The sequence below is a fragment of the Meles meles genome, chromosome 21 (assembly GCF_922984935.1).
Source record: "Meles meles chromosome 21, mMelMel3.1 paternal haplotype, whole genome shotgun sequence".
Lineage (NCBI taxonomy): Eukaryota > Metazoa > Chordata > Mammalia > Carnivora > Mustelidae > Meles > Meles meles.
This window is the reverse complement of record NC_060086.1, coordinates 42,206,339-42,233,920: the sequence shown is the minus strand read 5'-3', so window position 1 is coordinate 42,233,920 and position 27,582 is coordinate 42,206,339. Positions and strand designations below refer to the sequence as shown.

Here is a 27,582-nt window from a genome sequence, read left to right as displayed (position 1 = left end):
TGGCCACTGATCAGTGCTGCGTGGAGGCCTCCTTTGGGAGATGATGGGACCAGCCCATTCTTTGGGAAAAGTGCCCAGACTCTGACTCTGCTCAGCTGTGTTCTTAGGAAGGTCTGATCTGGAGAGTCACCGCAGCCAGACCCTGGGAGCAGGTGAGGTCGTGGGCTAACTTAGAAAGCTAAGCAGCTTGATAACTGCTCGTTTCCGGGCTCTTGTCATTACTGACTGGCTTCCTTCCTTGAAGGTAAGCACTGAGCTGTTCTGCATTCTTTCCTCTCCGAGAGGGGCCGTGACTTAGGCCCGCCAGGAGGCTGGGAGAATCATCTGTACCCTCAGTGCGTGACCTCTGAAGTTCAGCGTTTACTGCCCTCTTTTTCCGTCGTTAACTCGTTTTTTTCTTCCTGCAGTTTGGCATTTTTCTTTCATGGGGTTTTTTCATTGGTCAAAATTACAGTCTTCTACTGATTGTATGTACATAGCTGGTTATTATCAGATATACAGCTTAGAAATGTGTATCTAAATATAGATTTTATTTGCGAGTGCATTTCATTCTCATTCCTAAAAAAAGAAAACAAAACTCATAACCTAAATGACTTTTTTTTTTCTTTTTAATCTTGGAAAACTCTCCTGCGCAGAGGCTGCTGGCCCTGTGTTGTCTGTCTCTGGGAGGGAAGGGGGGTGAGGATGTGTTCACGATGGAGAAGACACATGGACGGAACCAGGGCTGCACGCCCAGGGCCTGAAGGAATCCTTGCGTGAAAGTGTTGGCAGCTTAGTGGGTGGGGGACAGCCTGCATGTGCTCCCACCACTGTGAGCCCCACTACCACAGCCCAGCCCCAGGGGCTGCCGGGAGACAGTGCCCCAAGGGGAGAGCATTGCCCTGCCAGCCTTTATGGGGCTGCTCCAGAGAGGAGCACAGACGAACCTGGGCCCAGGCGCACTGAGCATGGAGGGCTTTCCTGGCAGGGCAGCCCAGAGGGCAGGGGAGCAGGGGCACAGCCAAGTGTGGGGCAAAGTGAGGAGGGAACGCCGTTCCTAGTGCGGGGAAACCTGTTTCCAAGTGTGGAAGGCTTTTGGGCAGTGCAGGCTGAAGAAGGTGGTGGTATTAGAAAATGTATTCTAACCTTTCTCTGTTAGTTTTTTTTCCTGTCTTTTAAGTGTATTACTTTTCTTCAGTGACCCTACCTACATTTTTAAAATTAGTGTTGAGGCACTGACTGGGTTCAAGTTTTTAAATGACGGGATGTTTTCAGATCCTTTTAAGTTTTCTTGAAGTTATGAAAGTAGCCTCCAGACAAGCTTTTTAAGATTTTATTTATTTATTTGACAGACAGAGATCACAAGTAGGCAGAGAGGCAGACAGAGAGGGGGAGGGAAGCAGGCTCCCTGCTGAGCAGAGAGACTGATGCGGGACTCGATCCCAGGACCCTGAGCCGATGGCAGAGGCTTTAACCCACTGAGCCACCCAGGTGCCCGAGGCAAACGTATTTTTAAAATAAACTTGGGGTGGGACGCCTGGGCGGCTCAGTTAGTTAAGTGTCTGCCTTTGGCTCAGGTTGTGATCCCACGGGTCTGGGACCCAGTCTAGCATCAGGCTCCCTGGTTTCTCCTTGTGCCTGCTGCTTTCCCTGCGCACTCTCTGACAGATAAATAAATAAAATCTTTTTCTTTTTTTAAAAAAATTATTTATTTATTTGAGAGAGAGCCTTCATCCCATTTCCCTCGATACTAACATCTACACGGCCATGCCACATCTGTCAGAATTAAGGAGTGGGCCTGGGCGCCAGGCTCTGAACTGAATGCAGCGCTGGTTTGGGCTCCCTCAGCTTTCCCCGGGGCCCCGTCTGGCCGCCACACTCAGTTTTCCTCACGTCTCCTTGGTCTCCTTTGGTGGAGGACACACTCTCAGTCTTTCCTTGCTTTTCATGAAAAGTGCTGGTTGGGTGTTTTGTAGACTGTCCCTTATTTTGGGTTTGTTGGATGTTTTTGGTGACGGCACTGGGGTTTGGGGCTCAGGAAGCATCCCACAGAGGTGGGGTGACTCGAGGGCATCCCGTCAGGGGTCCATGTGACTTAGCATTGGTGATGTGAAACAGGATTAGTTCTTATTGATTGAAATTAGGCCCATGGCCCTGCTCTGCTTTCTGAAACCGGTTGTTTTGTCCTAGGACGACCCCGGTATTTCCATTTTGGAAGGGACCTTCATGCTCACCTTGATGGGTCCTCCTGAGTTCCAGATAAAGATACTCGGGACTTGGAAGGCTTCTAACTTAGGGACTGGGTCAGAACTGGCGTGAGATCCAGGTGCCTGCCTGTTTCTGACTGCTTTCTGCCAGCATGGACACTCTTGGGATACCACTGGACTGAGATGTCTGCAGGTGCAGAGTGAACCCGAACTCCCTGCTAGAACTGGTCCTGCTACTCAGGACCAGGCCCGTGTCCCTCTGGAGTATTTGCTGCTGCCGATCTGGTGGACATTTGGCACATTCTGCTCAGGTCCTCTGTGCTCAGTCCCTTCCTCCTTTCTTTGCAGGCAGGAGCCTGGAGTTATGCACCTGGCCTTTGTGAAAGTATGTGGCTGGCTTTGATTCGTTCTCTTTTAGCTTCTTTCCTTTCTTGGGAAGCTACAGTTGTTCATTGTTTGAAGGCCTTCGTCTTGAGTCACAGATGAACCTGTGGGCTGTTACTTGGGGCTTTGAGATTGAACTCTGAGCAGAGTTTGGAGTTCTGTCTAGGCTGGACTCAGAAGATATGCATCTCGGGAAAACTGTGAATTTGGTTTATTTTCCCTCCCGCGTACACATTTGCCTCTCCCTCCTCCTTTCCATACAACAGCAGCACCGATGGGACTGTTAGGAAGGTCGGAACTGATAGGAAGAAGGAACGGGGTGCAGGGGTAAGGGGAGAGCAGTCTGCATAAAGTGATCGTGGTGGCTCCTGCCAGGGGGCAGGTGGGCCTCTGGGCTCTGGCCTGCCTGAAGGCTAAGAGAAGGCCCGAAACAGACAGGCCTGCCCGTCCGCCCTTCCTGTCTTCATTCTCCTTTTCTGTCTCTTAATTATTTGGGGGGAGGAGGTGTGGATGAATGTCACGCTAGACAAAATGGATCTTTCGCTGCTCGCTGATGGTGTCGTGGCGTTCTGCTGTGGGAGTTAGCCGTGAACACTGGGACAGTCTTTCTGCGCGTCTAGTTGCCTATTACTGTTCCCAGTAAGAAACTCTTCAGGATTTGTCGCTAGGGAGCTCAGCAAGGGAGAGCAGCTGCCAGCGGCGCGTTTTCAGGTGCCAGGAGAGGTGGCGCCCGCAGTGAGAAATCACTGTTGCAGACCACGCATGTGTCTGCCGCTGGAGAGGGCTCCTGCCAGATGACATTTCTTCCTGTGGCCAGCTACATCCTGGGGGCTGGTGCTTTTGTTTTTTCCTATTTCAAGGAGCAAGAACTTTGAGAGGATTAAAAATCAAACGTCTGACCACATCAATCTGGCGTTTTCCTCACAGGTGAATCTGTTCGGGTTACGGGAACAGTTACCGTTATCACCGTGATGGTGTTTCTGTGTGGGGAACTCTGATGGAAGATAAACAAGACCAGGACATTTTTAAGGGACCGTGGGAAGTTCCCATAGGTCCCTTTACTTCTCTCAAGAACCTTGCACCTTGCCCGGGGAGATGTTCCCTTGCGGGTATGGGAGCCGGGAGGCGGCAAGGACGCGGTGCAGCGCTGTCCACAATGAGGTTGAAGGACGCAGGAGGAGGAGAGGGCGCAGTTAGTGAGTCAGTGTCGGGGAGGGGGACGGAATGGGGGCAGCTGTAGCAGTCACGTGTGTGGGAAGCACTGAGGGGCCCCAGCCCAGCAGAGAGCACCGGAGGAGAGGGAGTGAGTTGTGCAGGGGAGAGGAGTGGATAGTAGGGCTGGAACCCCAGAGAAAGGTCCTCATTTCATTGGAAGTGCCCATGTGCTTTAGATTTTAAGTTTTGACTTGTGGAGGCCGTGGGAGGCTTCCCCTAAGGAACTGGGGTCGGAAACTGGAAAATGGGAAAGAGGAGGCCCCCAGGCTTTGGCTCCCCTGGGTCTGACAGGAAACCACTCAACATCTGTGGCCTCAGTGCTTCACGAGGTAACCTTTTGATTCGATTAGGTATCACTGAGATTTCCAGGCTAAATTGTGGGGAAAAACGTTTGCTGAATGAATTTAATTCCCAGTGAGAGGTTCGTATTTAAGGGGTGTATAATTAATGTGGTTTTAGATTAGAAACCCAGTCTTTCTTAGTTGTCAACTTTAATATGTTAAATTACTAATTTTAGCAAAACAAGACAAGAGTGTGTTGTTTTTGTTTTCTAACTAATAATAGATTTTACTTAGTAAAACTTTTAATGCATATTCATTCTAGATTTTGTCCAAGGTTATTTGGCTGTGAAATGAAATCTGAAGTATATGGATTAATTGTCTCTGAAATGTTGCAGTTTTTCTGGTATAGCTCGGGGATGACAGGCTTGAAAAGCAGAAATGGGAATTCCATGCTGGGCCCCCACTGGTAGGTGGGCCACTCAGAGGATCTGTGTCTGAAAGAAAATGAGCTTACTCATCTGGTTAGCAAGTACTCTCATCACACGTCGGCGGCCTTGTTGAGTGAGTGAGCTGCTGAACCTGGAAGTTCGGAAGGTCTGTTGGCCCCGTGTGGTATCACCAGTGTCCGTGGAGACTGCCCTGTGGCGGGTGGGCCTCTCAGGCGGCTTCTCCCGGCCCCTACTCGCTGGGAGCTCCTGCACAGGCCCTGTTGACCTTGCTGAGGTTGGACTTTGTCCTTGGCAGCTCACAAGGTTAACAGGGACCGAGAGCCCACTGGAAGATCTGTTTGCCACCCAGCAGCCCTGCAGTCCTCATTGCTTTCGTTTCTGTCTTTCTTTTTGTTTCAGCTAAACCTGGACTCCTGTTGGCCCTGAAAGGGTTTTGGATTTTGTCTCCTGCTGTTTTCACTTAACATTTTTGCTTGAGCTTTTCTGTAACCCTCTGCTTCTGAGGCGGCATCATAGTCCTTTGGGTGAACCGCGAGGCCTTGTCCTGTTGGTGGAACTTTACGTAGGCTGTTTCCAGTTGTTAGTAATTTCTTAATGAATGGTTTTTGCTTTTCTGTTGGTTGGTTGGTTTGTAAGTGATCTCTACATCCACCGTGGGGCTCGAACTCACAACCCCGAGATCAAGAGTTATATGCTCCACTGAGCCAGCCGGGCGCCCCTTAATGAATGTTTTTGTAATGTAAATTTTAGTCTGAATTCTGACTCTTTGAACTAGATTCTGCGCAGATGAATTTGTCAGGGCAGAGGGTGTGATACGGTAGTGATTACTAAATGCACCCCACAAGGGCCTGCCGGGTTAGTGCCCCACTACTGCCTTATCTCCCTGATACGGAACAGGAGCCTCTGAGACACCCTCTGCCAGCTGGGGTGGAGTTTGAATGTGGCTTCACTGCTGGGTGGGGGCCTCTGGGCAGGGACCTGCCTTGTGCGTCAGTGTCTGCATCTTGAAAAAAAAAAAAAAGGTGGGGGGTGGATGTTGAAAGTTGTTTTGAGAACTGACCATGATAGTACGTGTAAAATGCTGAGAGGAAGCACGTAATAAATGTTCATTATTTTTAGAAGTAGAGAAAAAAATGGCATTTCATTAATTTTATTTTCAGCAGTGGTAAAGTTGTATCTGTAAGGGGTGTGTATAATTCATGGAGAATTTAAAGAATGAGCACATAAACAGACTCATGTGTGCCTGCCGCCCTGCATTAAACATAGGGTTTTGCTGAGTTCTTAGGAGCCCTCGGAGTGACCCTCCTGATTGTAATCTTGTCCCCTGCGGTCCAGGGGTAACTGGCACCCTGATGTTCATGTTAATTAACTTAATGGTGTGTGAAGGTTACTTTTAGAGATTTCCAAAATTCGGGAAGCAGAGCTTCTGTGTCCACACAAAGACTGTACTTCAGCGTCTCATAGTGTGCGTGCGTGTGCGTGTGTATGCGCGTGCGTGTGTGGTGGCGCACAGCCACAGTAACGTGGAGGATGCAGGTCAGTAACGTTCAGAGACAGTGTCTGCTGAGGGCTGCCATCTGTCAGGCCTGTGGACTAGACCTCAGGCCGCCCACCCTCGTGTTCTGCTGCCTGCCTCACCTGCTTCTTGCTGGCGGACGGAGTGGAAAGACAGGTGAATGGCATCCTTAGGGTTCACCCACTGAATGCTTCTCCCCTCCTCCTTGCCCTTTCTGCACTCCCTTCCGTGGAACAGTGGGAGCAGTCTTCCTCTGAATCCAGCCAGCTGACCCCTGGAGCTTGGCTGGTGCGTGGCCTCGCGCTGGTTAGGGGCAGCTGCATTTTGCTTTGTGTGGTGCTGCTCCGGAGCACGGGTGGACACTTGTCTTGTGTGGGCAGCTCCCTGACTGCTGCGGTTGAAGACCTGTGCGGCCGCAGAGCGTGTGGCCCAGTGTGTGTTAGGAGCTCAAGCAGACAGGCACCGGGCTGAGAGTCCCCTCCCGCCACCTGAGGCCAGAGCCACGCTCGCTGGGTCTGCCCCACAGTCTGCCCGGGGAGCCCCCACACCCCCCACACCTCCCAGGGTGCTTCCTGCCCTCGTCTCTTAAAGGCACTCAGCAGCCTCAAGGCCTGGGTGGATGTTATCAACCTCATTTTATAGAAGAGTAAATTACAGTTCAAAGAGTGTGGCTGACCCATGGTTACCCCTGGTTTCAGCTAAGTCACACATCTAAAACTTGGGTCTTGGATTTTGGTACTCTGCTGTAGTCCTCGTGCTGGGTGTTGGGAGTGGGGGGAGGCAGCAGTGGTTGCTGGGCCTAGCTTTGTGGACGCTCTCGAGGTGCAGGGGGTTCTTACGGAAGTGTTCCTTGCCAGGGAGCCCCGTTGAATGAAAGCAGTGCTCTTTTGGGGATGAGCTGGCCGATTGGGGGCAGATTGTCCCCCTCAAGGGGAGTGTTCCCATGGTGTGGCGTGTCAACTGTGCCTGTCTCGGGGGTTTCAGAGCTCCAGAGCGCACTCTGCCCAGGCAGCGTTTGAAGACCACTTAGTGTTTTGAGTTTGAGATCCTGTCCCAAGGAGAGGTTGCTGGCTGGAGCCTTAAGCTGTGAGGTTGCATCTTGACCATAGAAGGGCCTGATTTTGGTTGTGGTTTCTCTCCTGATGGTTGTGGGGCTCAGCCTTCCTGTATTGTTTTATCTGCCTCAGAGTTAGCGTCAGGCCTCCTAATGCCGTGTGTGGTCGATGCTGTTCATTCAGACTGGGCAACCATATTTGGGAAGGGGATGGCCTTTATTTTTTTGCCTCCGAAGGCTTATTTTATGATCTAATGACCTTGGGACCGGAAACCTTTTTGTGTCTTCCGTGTTGTGTAGTCGTGGAAGTGTCTCTAAGGCACGTGCTCTGAGCAGGCCGGCTGGTGCGCTCTGCGTGGGCTAACTCAGCCAGCCCTCCCGGCAAGGGGTGCCTGAACGCCGCAGCTGAGCTTCGCCCAGCTCTTGCTTTCTGCCCAGGTCATGATCTTGGGGTGGTGGGATCGAGCCCCGTGTCAGGCTCTGCACTCCTAAGAGTCTCTTCCTTTTCCTCTGCCCCTCCTGCTCCTTCTCTCCCTCCAAGTAAATCTTAAAAAAAGAAAAAAGTCCTTATAGCAAGCTGGGAGCGGTGGTTCTCATCCCTGGCTGTGAGGTGGGCAGTGTGAACCACTGAGAGCTGACTGACGAACTTGTTCAGGGTCACACGGCCAGCGAGGGGCAGAGCTGAGATCGAACCTGTGTGGTGCAAGTTTAGCAGTTTCACGCGGGTGCTTCTCCACTCGCGCCTGTGACTTGTCTGTCTGTCCGAGGCCCGGACTCCTAGTTCAGATGCAGAAGGCTTAGACAGCTTAGTAACTGGTGATTAAGAGTTTGGATATTTATTTTTGTGTTTTCCGCGGAATTAGGTTCTTCCTCAGCGTGTTTGTAGAAATGTAAAAACCCTTAGGAACCAAGACGTATTTAAAGAAGCTACTTGCATTGCTCAGATATGGAGGGTGTAGGCCCAGAGTGTTGAATCCTGGGCCCAGGCAGGAACACCGCCTTCCCCTCAAGGTGAAAGACTTTCTCGGCACACCAACCTTGAGTCCGGCCTCAGACTCCCCAAGACCCTTCTTTGTTTTTTGTTTGAAATCCTTGCTTAATTTGCATTTTATCCTTCCTTTTTTAAAAAAAGATTTTATTTGGGGCGCCTGGGTGGCTCAGTGGGTTAAGCCGCTGCCTTCGGCTCAGGTCATGATCTCGGGGTTCTGGGATTGAGTCCCGCAGTGGGCTCTCTGCTCGGCAGGGAGCCTGCTTCCCTCCCTCTTTCTCTCTCTGCCTGCCGCATTATCTACTTGTGATCTCTCTCTCTGTCAAATAAATAAATAAGTAAATCTAAAAAAAAAAAGATTTTATTTATTTATTTGACAGAGAGAGCCCAAGTAGGCAGAGCAGCAGGCAGAGAATGGAAAGCAGGCTCCCTGCTGAGCAGAGAGCTGGTCGGGGAGGCTCCATCCCAGGACCCTGAGATCATGACGTGAGCTAAAGGCAGAGGCTTTAACCAACTGAGCCACCCAGGTGCGCGCTGTGTTTTATCCTTCCTGAAGAGATAAAGATAAGACACAGAAACAGAAGTAGCTGGAGGGATCTGAGAATTGCCAGTCAGTCCTCTTCCTGGAAATCTCCTTGGACACCCAGGTGCTCTTGCCTTTTCTTCTTGTCCCGGGGGCTCAGTTAGGATTGGGCTCCTAGTAGGTGTTCAGTGAACTGTCTGGTAGCGGATGAGTGGATAAATCACTTTTCCTTGTGAAGTGTTTTAAGTTACCATTTTTCAAACAAAAGAGGAAAAAACCATGGGATTCCCATCCAGATACCACCTTCAGACCACTTCAAAGCACTTAAGTCTCAAGAGCACCTCTACAGCTTGAGCCCCATCCCCTGTCTCTTGTGTGGACACGGGAGCCCTGCGAGTCGCTGTGGCTTGTCCCCAGACACTGGCGGTAGCCTCTTGTGACCTGCACTGCCCCCACCCACCCCCGCCCCGCCCAGTGAGGACCGTCTTGGCACCACTGATTACTGACTGTGAGATGTGCTATACAAACGTGGGGCTCTGTATTTTCAAAATACGCTTCCAGGGCTGCCTGGCTGGTTCACCTGGTGGGACGTGTAGCTCTTGGTCTCAGGGTTGTAGGTTTGGGTCTCTTGCTGGGTGTAAAGATTAGTTAAAAATAAAACCTTTAAAAAATAAAAACAACGGGGTGCCTGGGTGGCTCAGTGCCTTCGGCTCAGGTCATGATCCCAGGGTTCTGGAATCGAGCCCCTCGTTGGGTACTCTGCTCAGCAGGGAGCCTGCTTCCCTTCCTTTCTCTCTGCCTGCCTCTCTGCCTTCTTGTGATCTCTCTCTGTCAAATAAATAATAAAATCTTTAAAAAAAATAAAAATAAGCGTCCATCCACCTGGCAGTTGGTCTCCTAAGGGTTAGTGATGTTGTCTGGTCTGGTGCCTGAGACTTGGTTGGACATGGGAAGGAAATCTATGGGTCGTTTGTTCTCCTTTGTCCCAGGTTTATTCGCATTGTAATCCGTGTATCAAATCAGCAGTTGTGAATGGTGGATACTGGATATTTTGATGCTCATATTTTCCGTAACTCTTGGTAGACGGGCAGTGTGCTGTGTAGTTCAGTTAAGTCTTACTTAACATGGTTTTGGTGTATATGATAATTCCATATTTGATAATGGAAAAAACTTAATCTCAAATTAATTCTACCTTGAAAATTTGTACTTCTAAGAGGGACCTGTTGAACTCAACACTCAGAAACTGTCAAAGAAGTTGAAATTCTTTGTTTTTACATACAATTTGTATGAAACAAGTTAAAGTCTGTAGAAAATGCCCAGTTTACAAATGGACTGTATTCTTAGAAGTTCACTTGGTTTTGCCTTTTTTTTTAAGATTTATTTAAGGGGCGCCTGGGTGGCTCAGTGGGTTAAAGCCTCTGCCTTTGGCTCAGGTCATGGTCCCAGGGTCCTGGGATCAAGCCCCACATCGGGCTCTCTGCTCAGAGGGGAGCCTGCTTCTCGCCCTGTCTTTCTGCCTGCCTCTCTGCCTACTTGTGATCTCTGTCAAACAAATAAATAAATAAATCTTTAAAAAAATACATAGATGTTGTACCTCTAGAAACAAAACAAAGATTTATTTAAGAGCACGTGCTTGTGCATGCGCACGGTTGGGGGGCGGAGGGAGAGAGAAACCTCAAGCCAACTTCACACTCGGCATGGAGTCCCGCCTGGGGGTCGAATCAAGAGCCTGCCGTCCAGCCATCAGTCGCTCTGGTGAAGGGCAGCTTGTGGTCCGCACGCCGAAAAGGAACGGTGAGCCCCGCAGGTGGCACTCCCACTCACTCACTGTGTGCGCGCTCATCTGTACACAGTGAGAGTCATGTTGAGAGGACTGGGGGACATGGTGACCCTTCTCCAGAGGCTTCACGGTGCCCGAGGTCGGTGGCACTGATTCTGGGAGGCAGCTTCGGTTGAGAGCAGCTGTCCTTCCTCGTTCTTGAGCTCGCCCAGCCACAGACGTAGCTGCCACGTTTCTCGGTGGGGAGGCAGTTGCTGAAGCTTGTCCTGACCAGCCACGCAGGAGGTCGGAGGGAGAAACACAGAAGGGGATCTCCTTCTGAGGGAGGGGAGCTCCGGGGCGGGGGTGCTGGTCCTGGGAAGTGGGGGAGCAGCGGTAGGGGCTGGGCATGCCGGTGGGGCGGTGCCGGCAGGGGAGGAGCAGCGCTGAGGCAGAAGCTGGCCAAGCAGGTGGCAGCACCCAACCTTTCCCTGGGCGTAAGGGGCGTGGATTTGGGGTGCGCACGTGTGTCCGGGAAAGGCGAGCGATCATAACTCCCTGTGGGCTGTGTTCTGGAGAACTTCTCTTGTGGTCAGCTTCATTTGATTAGGGAGGATGGGGATGGATCTTGTTACTTGAGATTTCTCTGGGAATTTAAATTCCAGAAGCTGTGGAGTAACCCGAACTATTTACTGACCGCAGTTTTGGGTCATCAGGTGGGTGGCAAGCTGGGTTGTGTCGGGAGGGAGTGACTCTCGGGCAGTCCTGGGTCACCTGGAATCCCTGGGCTGTGCCTCTGCAGGGCGGAGTGCAGGCAAGCCAGAGGAGGCGTCTCGGGACCAGAACGCACCCTGTGGGGCTGCCAGTGAGCCTGTGTCCCCCAGGTTGTGGCAGACTGTCTCAGTGCTGCTGATGCTGCTTGAGCACCGCCTCGAGATGCTGAAAGGAAATGAGCTGTTAAGAATAACAACTCTAATAACAGACGTTTGGACTTTTCACCCGGAAGAGGGCCTTTTCTCTTAGGCTTTTTGTTTCACAGTTGATGCTTAAATATTTCAAGGAGTCACACTGTGGCTATCTTTCCTAACTACCGAGGGAAAATTAATCGCTAGAACGTACCCATGCCAGTGAGTTACAGCTCTCTGGGAAGAGAAAGTACGAGCATCCGTCCGACCCTAAAAACATCTTCATCAGGGAGGGGCCCCAGGAGCTGGTTTTGCATGGAGGTGCTTGGCTGGCATGCGGTGGCTGAGGCGGGAAGGAAACTGCAGCATTCCATGAAGGAGGAAGGCTGCCCACGAGGGGTTCTTGTGTGGTCATGCCCGTAATCGCTGGAGCAGAGGGGACACCAGAGCAGCAGTCGTGTGGTGGCCAGCATCTCAGAACCCTGGGCTGATGCGGGACAGCACGGCTGAGGCTAGACTAGCATCACAGTCTGGATCAGGAGATGCTTAGGCCCTTCTGGGCAGCCTCATTTCTCAGGCTCCCACCCCTGCACTTTGAGGTACCCAGAACTTACCAGAAGTGACCCCAGAGGGAGTGTTTCAGGGGCGCTGAGGTCTCTGCCTGGCATCCGGGGGTTCTGTCTGGAGGGGGCCTGTACTGTGGGTCAACTGGGCTGCTGAGTCTAGAGGTGCTCTTGCCTCAGGGCCTTTGCACTGGCCAGTCCTCTGCTGAGATGGCTCTCCCCAGATTTCTTTAGGGCTTTCCCCACCTCCTTGGGTTTTTGCTCCAATGTCACTTACCCAGGAAGGGCTTCTGTGTTTAAATTTGCACATCCCACAACTGCTCACCTCAAATACTCCTGTCTTCCTTTCTGGCTGTTCTTTTCTCGTGGTAGTTGTCACTGTCCAACACGGTAACACTACCTGTTGTTGGAGTGTCTGTGCCATACTGGAATGTAGCCGCTCTTTAAAAAAAAAAAAAAAAGATTTAATTTATTTATTTGACAGAGCATGAGCGAGTGGGAGGGGCAGAAGGAGAGGGAGAAGCAGACTCCCCACTGAGCAGGAAGCCTGACCTGGGCTCAGTCCCAGGACCCTGAAGTCATGACTGGAGCAGAAGGCAGACACAAAGCCGCCCAGGTGCCCTGGAGTGTAGGGAGTGGGCTTGGCTTGTTTCTTTGTTGTATCTCCAGTACTTAGAGCAGTGCACGGCGCATAGTAGGCCCTCAGTGAACATTTGTTGATGTCAGGTGGGTACAGCAGGGTGGTCTTGAGGGGACTGAGGTTGCCTCAGATCGCGGAAGCTGCGGTGGGGCTCTGGCGTTTCCCGTCAATCACATAATGGCAGAGCAGGTGTGTCCATGTCTGTGTCTCTGTCTCACAGCATCTGTTGTTGCCATCTCAGAAATCCAGAGTTCTTTCTGCACCTCACGTGGATGTTGATTTCAGAATGACTCGCTTTTCTTTCTGACTCGTGACAGCTGCTGTATTTTGAATCTGAGACATTAGAGGAAAGTGAAACTTTAAAACGTATGATGCATGCAGGGCACCCGGGGTTGGCGGGGAGGCGGAGGCAGCCGGATCTTGGTTTTGGCTCAGGTCTTGGCTCAGGTCGTATCTCAGGGTTCAGGGATTGGCCTGGATCAGACTCGGCTCTTCTCTCTCCTCCCTCCCCCCACCCCCACCCCCGTCTAAGCACATGCTCTCTTTTTCTCTCTCTTTTTCTAAAATAAATAAGTCTTTGAAAAAGTGTGACGAACGATTAGCTGTCACTACATTTTACTTTCTGTGAGTGAATACTGTCTTCCCTGCCATGTGGTTGCGTCTAAGCCACCAGCACCCCGGCCTTGCACCCACCGGCCTTCCACCTGAGACCACTACCCGCACCTGAGAGATGCCCACCACCGCGCCTCCCTCCAGCTCTCGCTTCAGCCCCATGGCAGCCAGAGGTCTACTTTGGCTGCCTTGTGCCCCCAGCACGGGCCCATCTCTGTCGTGGCCACCCTCCTAGCTTCGGCCAGCCGGTTTTGTAAATGACATCAGGCCCGTAACCCTATTATGATGTAGCTTCCTAGGGGCAGGGAGCGCATCTGCCTTACGGCCATGTCCCTGGACCCTTGTAAGCACAGTGGTAATGTTTACTGAGTGATCAGATTAATGATGTAATTAATTTACCTCCTTTAAGAAACTCTGACATGCAGGGTGCCTGGGCGGCACCTTCAGTTGAGAGTCTGGCTCTTGGTTTCTGCCCAGAGCATGATCTTGGGGTTGTGAGATGGAGCCTCGTGTCAGGATCCCGGCGCAGCATGGAGTCTGCTCGTCCTGCTCCCTCTGCCCCCTTGCCCCCCGCGTACCGCACCCTGTACACACACTCTCTCTGTCAATAAATAAAATCTTTTTTTTTTTAAAGATTTTATCTAGTTATTTGACACAGAGAGAGATCACAAGCAAGCAGAGCAGCAGGCAGAGAGAGAGGGGGAAGCAGGCTCCCCACCGAGCAGAGAGCCCGACACGGGGCTCGATCCCAGGACCCCGAGATCATGACCCGAGCCAAAGGCAGAGGCCCAACCCACTGAGCAACCCAGGCGCCCCAATAAATAAAATCTTAAAAAAAAAAAAAAAAGGGATGGGCAAAATGAGCATGTATGTTCCTATGAAGTAACAGAGAACCCGTGGCTTTGGAGAGTAAGGTGTACTTACGGGCCTTAGAGGAGTCTCCCAACAGCCCGAGTTGTCTGCACTGGGTGGGTTCAAGGTCTTGGCGCTACCCTTACCCTCCCAGGACAGTGGACAGGGGTTGCTAGATGTCCTCTGATTCATGACAAACAACAGAATCTGCTGAGCCAGGGGGTCGGGGGTAGGCAATGGGGCCTGGCAATGAGAGGTTGGAGGGGGGTGACCGTGTGCTGCGGGCTGGTTTGTGTGGAGGCGCTTGCTGGCCTCTCCCCTCCCCTGCTCAGCCTGGCCTCAGGGCACTCACCGCCCTCCTGTGTCTCCATCTTTGGAGCAAGTACCCTGTTTCTCTCTTCTTTCTATGGCCAAGCCGTCTACTTCAGTAGCCACCAAACCAAAGCAGGCACAGTGGGCACGGCTCGGCTCGGCTCCGGCTAACGGTTTCAGCCAGCGCTGCAGTAAAGTGGCTGACTGGTTGACGGTAGTTTATACAACTAACTTACTTATAAACTTATTAACTTATAAAATCTAAAGATTTTATTTATTTAATTGACACAGAGTTCACAAGTAGGCAGAGGCAGGCAGAGAGAGAAGGGGAAGTAGGCTCCCTGCTGAGCAGAGAGCGCATGCGGGGATTGATCCCAGGACTCTGGGATCATGACCTGAGCTGAAGACAGAGACTTTAATCCACTGACCCACCCAGGTGCCCTCTCTCTTTCTTTTTTTTTAAAAGATTCTATTTATTAGCGAAGGAGCAGGAGCAAGGGCAGAGGGAGAGGGAGAAGCAGACTCCCCACTGAGCAGGGAGCCTGATGCAGGACTTGATCCCAGGATTCTGGGATCACGACCTGAACTGAAGGCAAAGCCCCAGGTCTTTGTGTCTGTTAAAGGGGAGGCTTCCTTATGCGTTCCAGCCTCCTACTGGAATTGCGCTTTGGCGCAAGGAGGACTTGCCAGGAAAGGTAAGAGTACCAGGTGCATTTGTGTTTACAGGCGGGGAAGACCAGGGCTCAGCTTTTATCTCGTGACAATCTCCGTGACATATACAGAACACAGTGTTTTTCTGCCCAAGATGTCAGTCCTAGACCACCTGCAGGGTACAGTGCTAAGAATAATGTGTGTGGGATTGTCTTAAGTCTTTTTTTTAAAGTGTTGATTTATTCATTTGTGAGAGAGAGAGAGAGTGAGCTCGAGCATGGGGTGGGGAGGGGCAGAGGGAGATGGAAAAGCAGACTCTCTGATGAGCAGGGAGCCCAATGTGGGGTTCGATCCCAGGACCCTGGGATCAGGACCTGAGCCAAAGGCTAATGCTTAATCAACTGAGCCACCAGGCGTCCGGGATTGTCCTGTGCTTATGCCCCTCCTTTACCTGCTGTTTGGGCAGAGGGGGCTCCTTCCAAGAGAGCTGCTTCCCTGTGGGAGCGGTCATTCTGGGACAGGCTGAGAGGCTGCAGGTCAGGCGTGCTCAGCTGCTTCTCTCCTGTGTGCCAGTCCTGGCTGGGTGTGTTATTTCGCATACGCCTGCTTTCCCGTGGAGTAAATGGTGTTCTTTACGGCCATCAAAATGGGCTCCTAGCTGTTTTTACTTTTCCAGCTCCAAGTTGAGAGTTTATTTCATTAGTTTAAAAAAGATCTCAAATCACAGAAATGATTGCGTGTAATGTTACAGCAAGTGAAATGTCAAAGGCTGGCATTTGGAAACAGCGTTGTCAACAGAGTTCCAGCCAAAACCTGTGTGTTGGCCAGTGGAGCCCAGAGTCCTGGGGAAACTGAATGAGAAAGCCAGGGCTCGTGCCCCTGCGGTTCCCCAGCCCAGGCCTTGCAGCTCCTGTGGGAGTGGCTGACTGCTTTCCCGAGAGCCAGGGGTTGTGTGGAGACATTTCAGATTCGGGATCTTTCCTGGATCGCCGTTCTTACCCTCTTGAAGGTTGGATGTGGGTCTGGCTGCTGAGAGTGGAGTGTTACTCCCCACCCACCCGTTAGGGGTGTGCCGCTCCCTCCCGTCCGTCTCTTCCAGTTCCCGGAGCCAGCCCCTTGCCGGGCGTCCCTGCACTGCCACTGGGCCGGGAGGGCTGGGAGCACATTGGTGGTGTGCTTCCTTCTGCCCCAGTCGGGTGGTGCTGAGTGTGAAGCCACACCCCTGGCTGCGAGGCTTACTGCGAAGCCTCGTCAGCACTGCCGTGTACACTGTTTAGGTTATGGGAGTTTCTTGTTGTTCCCCAAACGTGGCATTAGGGTTTTTGCCTTTTTCAGGCTGGGTATACCTGTCGCTCTCCACAGTTTCCAGCTCCTGGTGGTTGTACTTCTCCCTTCTGCTCCAAAGGCCCACAGGGGCCTCCCCCGAGGGCTGCATGCTTTCGGCGGGGGTGGGGGGGTGGTCACTGAACACTTGGTGGGGTTTTTCCTGGGGAGGGGAGCATAGAGTCTACCAGAATAGAGCAGGGACTCCCCCAGGAACTGTGGCCGCTCAGACTTGATAGTTCTGTGTTGTGGGGCCGTCCTGTTCATTGTGGGGTGTTTACAGCACGTCTGCGCCTACCTGCCATTGGCAGCACCACTCTCTCTCTCCCCCGGAAAGTCTCGACACTGTGAGGGTCCCCTGGGGGCAGAACCAGCCCACTCGAGAACCAGTGGAATAGAAGATGTGTCAGTGGCTGCAGGCTTCCTAAGACCGGGGGCTCACGGTGGTCGGCTCCCCTGTAGCGGGCTGTGCTTCAGTGTGGCCCTGGTGACTCCCAGGATGAGCCCCACCTTGGGGCAGCCAAGAGACGGAGCTGTTCTCGCGCTCCGTGCTCCTGGCCAGGGAGCAGGCACTCATTTGGGGAAGGGGCTTTGGTAGCACTTGTGGGCTGATCAGATGTGCTTGGCCCTGGGCTGCCACAGCCTCAGACTTGGGGGCCCCTCATCCCGTGTGTGGATGCACGGCGGGCCCCCGGGCACTGCGGGTGTGCAGGGAGAGTGGCTGCTGCACACCGCCACCGGCAGCTGTTTGCCGGGCAAGGCCCGGCTCCCTCTGCCACTTCCGCGAACACGCACACTGCCTGACCGTGGAACTGCAGTTCTCTCACACCTGCTCAGGTGGCCTGGGTGGGTTCTGTGGTGCGTCCTGCCCTCAGGTGCGGACGGGCGGCGGAGAGGAAGGGAGCAGGTGTTCTGCAGCATGATGCCTTACTTCTCCCGCAGCAGCAGGCCACACGCTGCTCCGTGACACAGGGTCCGCCGGGTCAGGTCTGCATTCACCATGACAGCCCACTGGGGCGCCTGGCGGCTCAGTCGGTTAAGCATCTGTCTTTCGCTCAGGTCATGATCCTGGGATCCTGGGATCAAGTCCCACGCGGGGATCCCGCACAGCAGGAAGTCAGCTTCTCCCCCTGCTTGTGCGCATTCACTCGAGCGTTTGCTTGCCCTCTCTTGCAAAAATAAGTTTTATTTATTTAAAAAAATATTTATTTATTGGGGCGCCTGAGTGGCTCAGTGGGTTGAGCTTCTGCCTTCGGCTCAGGTCATGATCTCAGGGTCCTGGGATTGAGCCCCACATCAGATTCTGCTCAGCAGGGAACCTGCTTCCCCCCCTCCCCCTGCTCTGCCCGCCTCTCTGCCTACTTGTGATCTCTGTGTGTCAAATAAATAAAATCTTTTAAAAATTTTATTTATTTATTTGACAGCACAAGTAGGCAGAGTGAGAGGGAGAAGTGGGCTCCCCACTGAGCAGAGAGCCCGATGCGGGACTTGATCCCAGGACTCAGGGGCCGCAACCCGAGCCAAAGGCAGATGTCCAATTGACTGAGCCACCCAGGCGTCCCACAAAAATAAATTTAAAAATAATGTCAGAAAAGACAAAAACCCAGCCCATTAGTTTCCAGTGTGCCCCAGAGCCTGGGAACAGCCAGCGTTGTGTACCACAGGCTGCTCTGCCTGGGGGGGCCTCTCGGGGGGCAGTGCTCTCCTTGGAGATCTTTTCTGGAGACCTTTACCAGCCGTAGATACCACTTTGATGAGAGAAAGCTCTCGGGAGTACACGCTTGTAAACCAGAGTCTCACCAGACGCGCCTGGTCATCGTTCTGGGGGTCTGCTGTTGGTGTTGGGCAGTTTGCAGTCAGGACGTCGCTGCTGAAGGCAGCTTTTCTCGGTAAGTGCTCCTGAAGCCGGCAGCCTTCTTAGCATCCCTTGCGGGGTGTTTGGTATCAGGCTCCTTTGTCCTCACCATAGCCAGTGTGCTGGGTGGGGGACGTTGTCCCACTGGGTCCTCAGTGCCCCCTTGCTGTCTGTGGCCCTGGACAGCTGCTCCCTGCAGTGTGCGGCCGCCTCAGGCCTTGTGGCTGACCTTTGGCAAACTCTTCACTGCTCTTGGATGTCGCCTGTCACACATTCCAGGCCTGAGGTTCTGCCCACCTGGAAGAAGCCATGGGCTGTCCCCGACCTGTGCCAGCCCATCCGCGTGAAGATACGTCTGTGCCGTTGCTGGAGCGGTCATTGGGTCCGGAATCTTGTCCACGCATAATTAACATTCAGGAATCAGCCGGTCATAATGTCGTTCTTTATTAACTTCATGTTTGAGGGTCTTTTTGGTCAGCACTTCTCTTGTTGGTTTTGAATTAAAAGCGGTGTGTGTCACGGTCTCTTGCATCTCTGCTGTCTCCTTGAGGCATGCTTGATAGGAGGCTGGGCAGACACGCGGACTTAGGTGAGGCCGTGTCGATCTGATTTACACACTGCTGGGACAGGTGCAGAGGTGGGGTAGGGACAACAGAGACAGGCCTTACTCTCCCCTCCTCTACCCCATGGGGGCCTGTGGCCAGATTCGTTCACAGCACTGCCGTCATGCCCGGGACTGTGCTGTGGGAAGTGCTCCTTCCCACTTCCCTTCCCTTCTTTTTTTTTTTTTTTTTTAAACTTTATTTATTTATTTGACAGACAGAGATCACAAGCAGACAGAGAGGCAGGCAGAGAGAGAGGGGGAAGCAGGCTCCCCACTGAGCAGAGAGCCCGATGCGGGGCTCGATCCCAGGACCCTGAGATCATGACCTGAGCCGAAGGCAGAGGCTTAAACCACTGAGCCACCCAGCCCTTCCCTTCTGTGTGTCCTCCTCAGCCCTGGGCCTGAGGGTCTACACCCAGGATGACCCTGGAGGCCCAGGAAGCAGGTACCCTTAGTTGTGTCCAGGAGTCCCAAGAGCGCCCAGGGCTCTGTGTGCATAGCCCTCCCTCGCTGCGTAGCTGGCCTGACTTGTGAGGACAGTCCAGGCCTGTCACAGTTCTGATGGGCCTTTGCCCGCAGACTGACTCTTCCCCACTTAACTGTCCCCGAGAACAGAGAAGTTGCTGCTCATCTCAGGCGGGAAGTTACTGAATCTGATTACGCTTCTGTTATGTTGCGCACTTTGCTTATAAAGGAACAAACCATTAGGGCACGGACTGAACCTCGGCTTGGTCCAACCCTTGGTACCCTCTGTGTGTGCGGTGGAGTATTGTGAAATGTGTGAGCCGTAGAGCGTTCAAGAACACAGTCGCTTCCCATAAATGAAGGGTACACTTGGACTCGCAGTCCCGCCAGAGGACCTGTCCCGCTGGTCGCATTTGTGCTGTGTGCTCCATTGAAAAACTCAGACTCTCTTAGGTGTTTTCACCCAGTCGGTCATTCTCCACATGTTCACTGGGACGGGGGGCTGGTCATGTCTTCCCGCTGGCCACAGGCGCAGCTTCTCCTTATTCCCTCTCACGGGCGCTGTGTTCGGAGCGAATTGAAGGTTCGTGACAAGCCTGAGCAAGTCTGTCAGGCCTTTTTCCCAACGGCGTTTGCTCACTTTCTGTCTCTCGGTCACATTTCGGTAATTCTCACAACATTTCAAACTTTCTCATTATTACCATTTTTGTTGTGGTGATACGTGATCAGTGATTACGACTTCCTGGAAGCTCAGATGATAGCTCCTTTTTTTTTTTTTTAAAGGAAGCTCTGTGCACCCAGGGTGGGGCTTGAACTCATGGTCCACCAGTTGAGCTAGCTAGGCTTCCTGATGGTTAGCATTTTTTAGCAATAAAGTATTTTTTATTTAAGGCTTGGACATTTTTTTTTTTTACCTAATACTACTGGATGCTTAATAGACCATGGTAGAGCATACACATAATTTTATATGTACTGGGAGACCAGGAAGTTCGTTTGACTCACTTTCTTGTGACAGTCACTCTCTTGCGGTGGTCTGAAATCGAAGCCCCAGTGTGTCCAAGGTAGGCCTGCTCTTTGCCTGCAGCTGGGATGCTCTCCGCAGACCTATACGTGGTGCGCCCGCCCCGGCGTTGATGGGGATTCCTTGGCTGGGCATAGTGTGTCTTCAGGGATGAGCCTGCCTGAGTCAGGCTTCCTAGGCCGGCCTGCTGCAGGGAGAGGGGCTCAGGCAGCACTGCGGGCGCTGCCCGGTCTCCTCCTCTTCTTGCCACCCGCTGCTGCCTTCTCTGCCTCAGCCCTCATCGTGTCGGGGCACAGGATGTTCTCTTTAGATTGGTTTTTGACTGGATGGTTTAGTGCATCTCAGGATGAGTCTGTCCTTTGGCTCTCCTCTCGTGGTGCCTGAGCTGGCAGCCAGGGCCCACTCCTGGCTGCCAGGCCCACCTGTCCTTCCTGTTGGTGGCACGCTTTCTGCAGGACTCTGGTTTCTTCAGTTTCCCGTCTCCTTTCCCTGTTGAAATGGAGAGGAAATGTCTATCCTTTATGAACAAATAATATAAAGAAACAGAGCTCTGTATGAGCAGTCCCTTAGTTACTCAGATTTATAAAATGAAATGTCCATTGTAATTAGCCTGCTTTTATAATTACAGTAGTGATAGACTTCTTATCACCTGTGTTCACCCTTACAGACCCAGGACCCATTTGGGCTTACTCTCATTAGCTGTGCTTGCTGATCTTTTCAGGGTTCGCAGGATCACAGCTTGGCTAGACAGTCCCTGCAGGCCATTTCCCCACTCTTTCCTCCTACGAAGGCCTTCTCCTTTTCAGACCTAAGACATGGAGTTAACTGCTGTCCTGTGTTTTGTGTGTGTGTGTGTGTGTGTGTTTTCCTGAGTTCTTTTATTGGGGAGCACTGTTAGCAGCAATCTGGATGCTCTGGGTTCATTTTGTGGTGTTCTCCAACAGTCTGGCTGTGGGTAGGCTTGTGATGTCACTGCTGGAACACTCCAGAGTCAGAGCTGGGAAGGGCAGTCTTCGTGCTTGTGGGTGAGTTTGTATGTATTTCTGATTTAACTTTAAGACTATCTCATCCTTTTTTTTCTTTTATCCAAGATTTTATTTATTTATTTATTTGAGAGAGAGACCAAGTACGAGCTAGATGGATGGGCAGAGGGAGAGGGAGAAGCAGGCTCTGTGCTGAGCAGAGAGCCTGATGGCGGGGCTCGATCCCAGGTCCCTGAGATCATGACATGAGCCGAAGGCAGAGGCTTAACCGATTGAGCCACCTTGGCGCCCCTGTGTCTAACCCTTTCTTTCTTTCTTTTCTTTTTTTTTCTTTTTTTTAAGATTTTATTTATTTGACAGAGAGAGAGATCATAAGTAGTTAGGCAGGCAGAGAGAGAGGAGGAAGCAGGCTCCCTGCCAAGGAGACAGCCTGATGCGGGGCTCGATCCCAGGTCCCTGAGATCATGACATGAGCCGAAGGCAGAGGCTTTAACCCACTGAGCCACACAGGCACCCCTGTCTAACCCTTTCTTAATGCTCACCTAAATTTCTACTCTTTTCGTCTCCCGTCTTTGTAGTATTTCTTTGTGTCTCACCGGCAGCTGTTCTGTCATTGCTTTCTTCACAAATTACCACGTTGCTCTCCAGAAGATTTGGTACCAGCATCATGGGTGCGTGGTGCCAGCAGCAGGTAGAGAGGCTTTGCCAGCTTTTGGTGTTCCTGTGTGTGGTGAACGTATTTAATTGTCGTTACTGTGTATCTGTCCGTCCTCCATCCTCTCCTGTAATCGCAAACATCCAGTCCCATCTCTGGTCTCTTTAAGGTGTCTTTGGAAACCTTGCACGTTTTCATCTCTTGGTGCCTTGAGTTTTTTTGGTGCCTTTCTAGTGTCCATTTCCTCATCTAAAGTCTTGATGGTCTATACATTTGCATGAGCTCTTGGACAGAGCTGAATGCCGTCCTGTGTGATGCAGGTGTTTCAGCAGCTTATTGAGATGTAGTCTGTGCACTGTAGAGTCACCTATTTAAGTGATTCGGCGGGTTTTAGTGTGTTCACAGGGTCATAGAGCCGTCATCACGATCTAGTTCCAGAGCATTTTCAAGACCCTACAAAGAAACCCAAGACCCGTTAGCAGACCGCCCCGCGTCCTGCCCCCCGGCCCTGATGACCAGACCACCCATCTGCTTTCTGTCTGTGGGTCTGCCTCTTCTGGACAGCTCATGGGCATGGGATCCCACAGTGTGTGGCCTGTTGTGTCTGGCCCTTTTGACGGAGCATGGTGTCTCCCACGTTCATTTATGTCATAGCATGTACCAGTGTTTCCTCTTCATGGCTGAACAGTACTCAGTTTTCACGGCTGGACTACGTTTGTTCATCCATTTATCCGTTGGCGGACATCTGGGTTGTGTTCCCCTTTTGGCCGTTAGGTGTCCTGCTGCTGTCAGCATTCTCGTACAGGTTTCATGTGGACATAGGTCTGCATGACTCCAGGTGCACACCTAGGCTGGGAATTCCTCGCTTTCGTGGTGCCTGTTGCCTCCTGAGGAACTGCCAAACTGTCTGTCGAAACGCCGCCGCCGGGTCACACGCCCAGCAGCACTGGAAGTCCCGACTTCCCCGCAGCCTCGCCAGCACTTGTTACTGTCAGTTGTGTATGCGGGCGCCCTCCTGGGTGTCAGGAGGAGTCTCCTCACAGCTCTGATGTGCGTTTCCATAGTGACGGTGCTGTTGGCATCTCTTCGTGTGCTTATTGGCCATTTGTCTGTCTTTCCAGAGAAATGTTTATTCAGATCCCTTGCCTGGTTTTTAAGTGTGTGAGTGAGTGAGTGTGTGTGTGTGTGTTTTAATTGGGTTGTAAGAGCTCTGTGTCGCCTGCGTACAATCCCTTAGCAGATACGTGATCTGCACACACTTTCTTCTCTTCCATAGATTGTCTTTTCACTTTATTATTTTTAAAAATATTTTATTTATTTATTTGACAGAGAGAAAAAGAGAGCACAAGTAGGCAGAGCATCAGACTGAGGGAGAGGAAGAAACAGGCTCTCCTCTAAGCAGGGAGCCTGATCTGGGGCTGGATCTCAGGACCCTGAGATCGTGACCTGAGCCAAAGGCAGTGGCTTAACCCACTGAGCCACCCAGGTGCCCCATCTCTTCACTTTCTCTCTTTCTTTTTTTTTTTTTTAAGATATTTATTTATTTGACAGACAGTGATCACAAGCAGGCAGAGAGGCAGGTGGAGAGAGGGGAGGAAGCAGGCTCCCCGCTGAGCAGAGAACCCGATGCGGGCCTCGATCCCAGGACCCTGAGACCATGACCTGAGCCGAAGGCAGAGGCTTAACCCACTGAGCCACCCAGGCGCCCCCCATCTTTTCACTTTCTTGATGGTGATTTTGAAGCACAGAAGTTTTTAATTTTGGTGAAGTCCCTTTGATCCTTGGTTTTGTTTTGTTTTGTTTTTTTCTTTTTGTTGTTTGTGCTTTTGGTCTCATATCTAAGAAGGTATTGCCAAGGTCAGGAGGATTTACTCACATATTTTCTTCAAGAGTTTTAATAGTTTTTGTTTTTACATGTAGATATTTGGTAAATTTGAGCTAGGTTTTGTATATGATACAGGAAAGGCATTTGACTTCATTCTTTTTGTGTGTAGCTATGCGTTTGTTGAAAAGAATGTCCCTACTCACTAAGGGTCATGGTGCCCTTCTCAAATACGAGTAGACTGTAGACATCTAGGCCTCCTCTCCTGAACTCTCCTCCGCTTCTCTCTGCGTGACCACCCTGTTCTGGTTACTGTAGCTTTGTTTCTAAGATCGTGTGGGTAAGCTGGTTCAGCTTTGTTCGTTTCTGAGATTGTTTGTTCTGTGTCCCATGTGAATTTTAGGACCAGCTTACAATTTCTGCAAAGAAGCCAACCAGGGAGTTAGTAGAGATTCCACGGAATAAGTTTTAAAATTTGTTAAATTTTGGGGGTGCCTGGGTGGCTCAGTGGGTTAAAGCGTCTGCCTTTGGCTCAGGTCATGATCTCAGGGTCCTGGGATCGACCCCTGCATCGGGCTCTCTGCTCAGCGGGGAGCCTGCGTCCTCCTCTCTCTCTGCCTGCCTCTCTGCATACTTGTGATCTCTCTCTCTGTCAAATAAATAAGTAAAATCTTTTTTAAAAAATTTGCTAAATTTTGAATTTGTTTAAATAATTTAAAAACCCGAAAGTCTGCCTGGCCTGGAGGTACCTTTGGTTGGAGTGAGCCACTGGGTTCTAGAACAGGTGGATTCCCAGGTGTTGACCCGTTACTCCACTGCTGTCTTTTCTGAGAAGCTTATTTAACCAAATCTAACTTTCTTTTTGAAGTAGGCCCCACACCCAGTGAGGACTCAACATGAGGCTTGAACTCACGACCCCGAGATCCTGACCTGAGTTGAGCTCAAGAGTTGGGCACTGAACTGGCGCAACCACCCAGGCGCCCTCAGCTGTAGCTTTCAAGTGCAGCTGATGGTCCTGGAGTCTCTTCCCATGAACTTCTGCTTCTGTGCTCTAGCGCTGCTGGGTTAGAATTCTGTTTCGCTGTGCAGTTTTAAGCCAGTCTGTGTGTTCATGCCCCAATTGAGTCCCTTCCGTGTGTCCCGCCTGTATGAGGTGTGGGTGGGTGAGTCGGCGAGGAGTTCCGGGTGGGGCCGCCGTGGTCAGAGTTCGGGCTGGCTTCCTCTGGGGGCTGGGGCTGGCTGCTGGGGGCACTGAGTTGGGCCGTGGTGGGAAGGCCCAGCTGGCCGTGGCAGGGCGTGGTGGGAGAGTCACTTGGTGCTGATGGAGGAGAGTGCAGGCAGATAGGATCTGGATGGTGGGGTTGCTGGGCACACGGGACGGGGAGTGGGGGCTGGGATTTGAGCAGGGAAGGGATTGCAGGAGAGCAGTGGCCTGAACCCTGTGGCAGAACATCAGATGGCTTGCCCTGTACTTGGTGTTCGTATTTCAACAGTGTTATCACTTCAGTTCATACACGTAGGAAAAGTGAGCCTCTGTGAATCTTACCCCTTTTTCCTGTGTCCACCAGTATGACACCGTTCCCATTCAGTCCAGCGTGGTGTTATGTGCTTGCCCGTCCCCATCAATGGTGAGGACCCAGACTGAGTCCGGCACGGCCCCTGGCATTCCGAGCGGCGGCAGCAGACAGGGCCCTACCATGGACAGCACCGCGGCTGCGCCCCGCCCGAGCGCGGGCTCCCTGCAGCATACCGCCCAGCCGCCGCCACAGCCTCGGAAGAAACGGCCTGAAGACTTCAAATTTGGGAAAATTCTTGGTGAAGGCTCTTTTTCCACAGTGAGTACCTGTTGCTGCTGTCTCCTCAATGAGTATATTTTCCTTGGGAAGGCTGCCTTTCCTCAGGGCTTGGAGCTAGGGGACCCCGTGACCTGGGTGGTGGTCTTCCCCAGGTGAGGGTCGCAAGCCTCTCTGGGGTTCTACTCTGGTTGCAAGGGTGATTTGGGGCCGCCTACCACCAGGTGAATCAGAGTGAGATCCCTAAGCCATGATGTTTGTAGACAAAAGCTGTAAAAGGCAACTGTCTTTTGGTCTTTCTGTTGTTGGTCTGGTTTGGGGTTTGATGCGGTTAGTTTTTACCCTAACCAGTCATCGACAGATTTCATCCTGCGTCCTGTGTCCCGTTAGCACGGTCTTGGAAGCTTTGCTCTCCCTTCGTCTGAAAGTGTCAGTATCAATGTCTCTTCAGACCTTTTGGGAAACATTTAATGACCTTTACTATTTCTCTGTTATTTAAAACAATGCATAAAACAGCACAGCCTTGACCCCTGCTAGAGGCACAGCCCCAGACCTGCTAGCCTCCAGGTTCTCGGCCTCCATTTCAGTCAGCACCTCTGTTTGCTACCTGAGCCAGTTGTGCCTGTCTTGTGGTGTTTTTTCCTTTCCAAGCAAAGAAGTGAAGGTTCAGAGCAGCCCCTTTGCGGAGGTGGGAGCCCCACATGGCTGTGATGGGGCCCGGGGCTTGCGCAGGCTCGGGGGCGGCCTGAGCATCAGCACGCCCTGCAGATGGCCGGGGCCTTCTTGGCCAGCCTCTGGGGAGAAACCTCATGCGAAACATGTTTCGCTTTTCTCTTTTTACATTCATGAAATGTCACAAAATATAAAGAAGAACGTGAAGTTTTATAGTTCATCCACATTCCCAAATTGGTTTTAATCAGTGTTAACTTTTTGTTCCATATATATATATATACATACACACACACACACACACACACACACATATGTATATATAAATATATATAATATACAAATAAATAAACAGAATCTTAAATACATATGTATATATATGTATTGAGTGAGCGAGCCTGAGCATGTGTGCTCAAATGGGGAGGGGCACAGGGAGCAGGGAGCCTGATGCAGGGCTCCATCCCAGGACCCTAGGATCATGACCCGAGCAGAAGGCAGATGCCTAACCGACTGAGCCACCCAGGCGCCTCCCCTTACATTTTAAATTTAGATTTTTTTATTGGCCGTTTCTGTTTAAATTATGAAACAGTTGTACCCACGTGATAACAGTCTTCAACTATGAGGATAGTCCCCAGCAGTTCTGGTACTCACAGATCTTCTCAGAAAGAAGAAACTGTTTTGAAAAGAACCATGGCTGTTCCGCACAGTTACTGAAGAGTCCGGCGAAAGAAGCAGCGTTCTCCCTCTCTCAGTTCTTCATGGACGTTTATCTCGACTCATGACTGAGGACTTACTTATGAAACTCCCTCTTGTCTGTGGGTCCGCACAGCAGATAAAAGCAGGCCCCGTCTGTGCTGGAAGATGCAGTCCTGATGTTGGAAGGGCCCAGCTGTGATGCTTGTCTCCTGTGCCTTTCGAAGCCGGGAGCCCGGGAGAAGCACCAGGAGCTGCAGGCTCCTTCCTGGCACTGCGTGTAGTCCCGCTGCTCTGGGCCTCAGATGATATGCGCTACCCTCTGGTCTTCCTCATCGTTCCACAAATAGAGACCACTTAAAATTAGATTTCTAGGGGAGGGGGGAGGACGAGCGGCCATTCCCAGCCTGAGCAGGATCTGCACTTCGCCAAGCCTGGCCCCGGAGTGTGGAGGCCCAGCCTGCTGCTGCCTGGCCCCCTGGGGATGATGTTGACGTCCAGAAGAGCTCTGCTGTTGGGGCCAACGGTCACAGAGCGGTGCGTCATGCCTTGTTCCCTGGAAGAGGGACACTCCCTGCCCTGTGCCCTGCACATGAAATATTGAATTCACACAAGAGGAGAGATTTCCTAAGTGCCTTCTTTAGAAAAGATCCTGTTAATTACTAGTGCTTTCCAATATTTCTTTCTTCCTCTTTCCGCCTGCCTTGTAGCTAGCACATGCTCCTGTGAAGAAACTTAACATTTCATAAATGCATGCCCCAGTGCTTGAGAACAGCCCACACACGTGCATTCCTTCGGCAAGATCTCTG

At 51.7% G+C, this 27,582-nt stretch overlaps 1 protein-coding gene across 1 annotated transcript in view; it reads left to right on the top strand.

Moving 5' to 3' along the window:
- Positions 1-27,582, top strand: part of PDPK1 (3-phosphoinositide dependent protein kinase 1) — a 75,584-nt gene that overhangs the window by 6,533 nt on the left and 41,469 nt on the right. Inside the window, exon 2 of the mRNA XM_045992583.1 lies at positions 25,187-25,453. Within this exon, the coding sequence (XP_045848539.1) occupies positions 25,187-25,453 (267 nt within the window). The remainder of the gene's footprint in view (positions 1-25,186; positions 25,454-27,582) is intronic.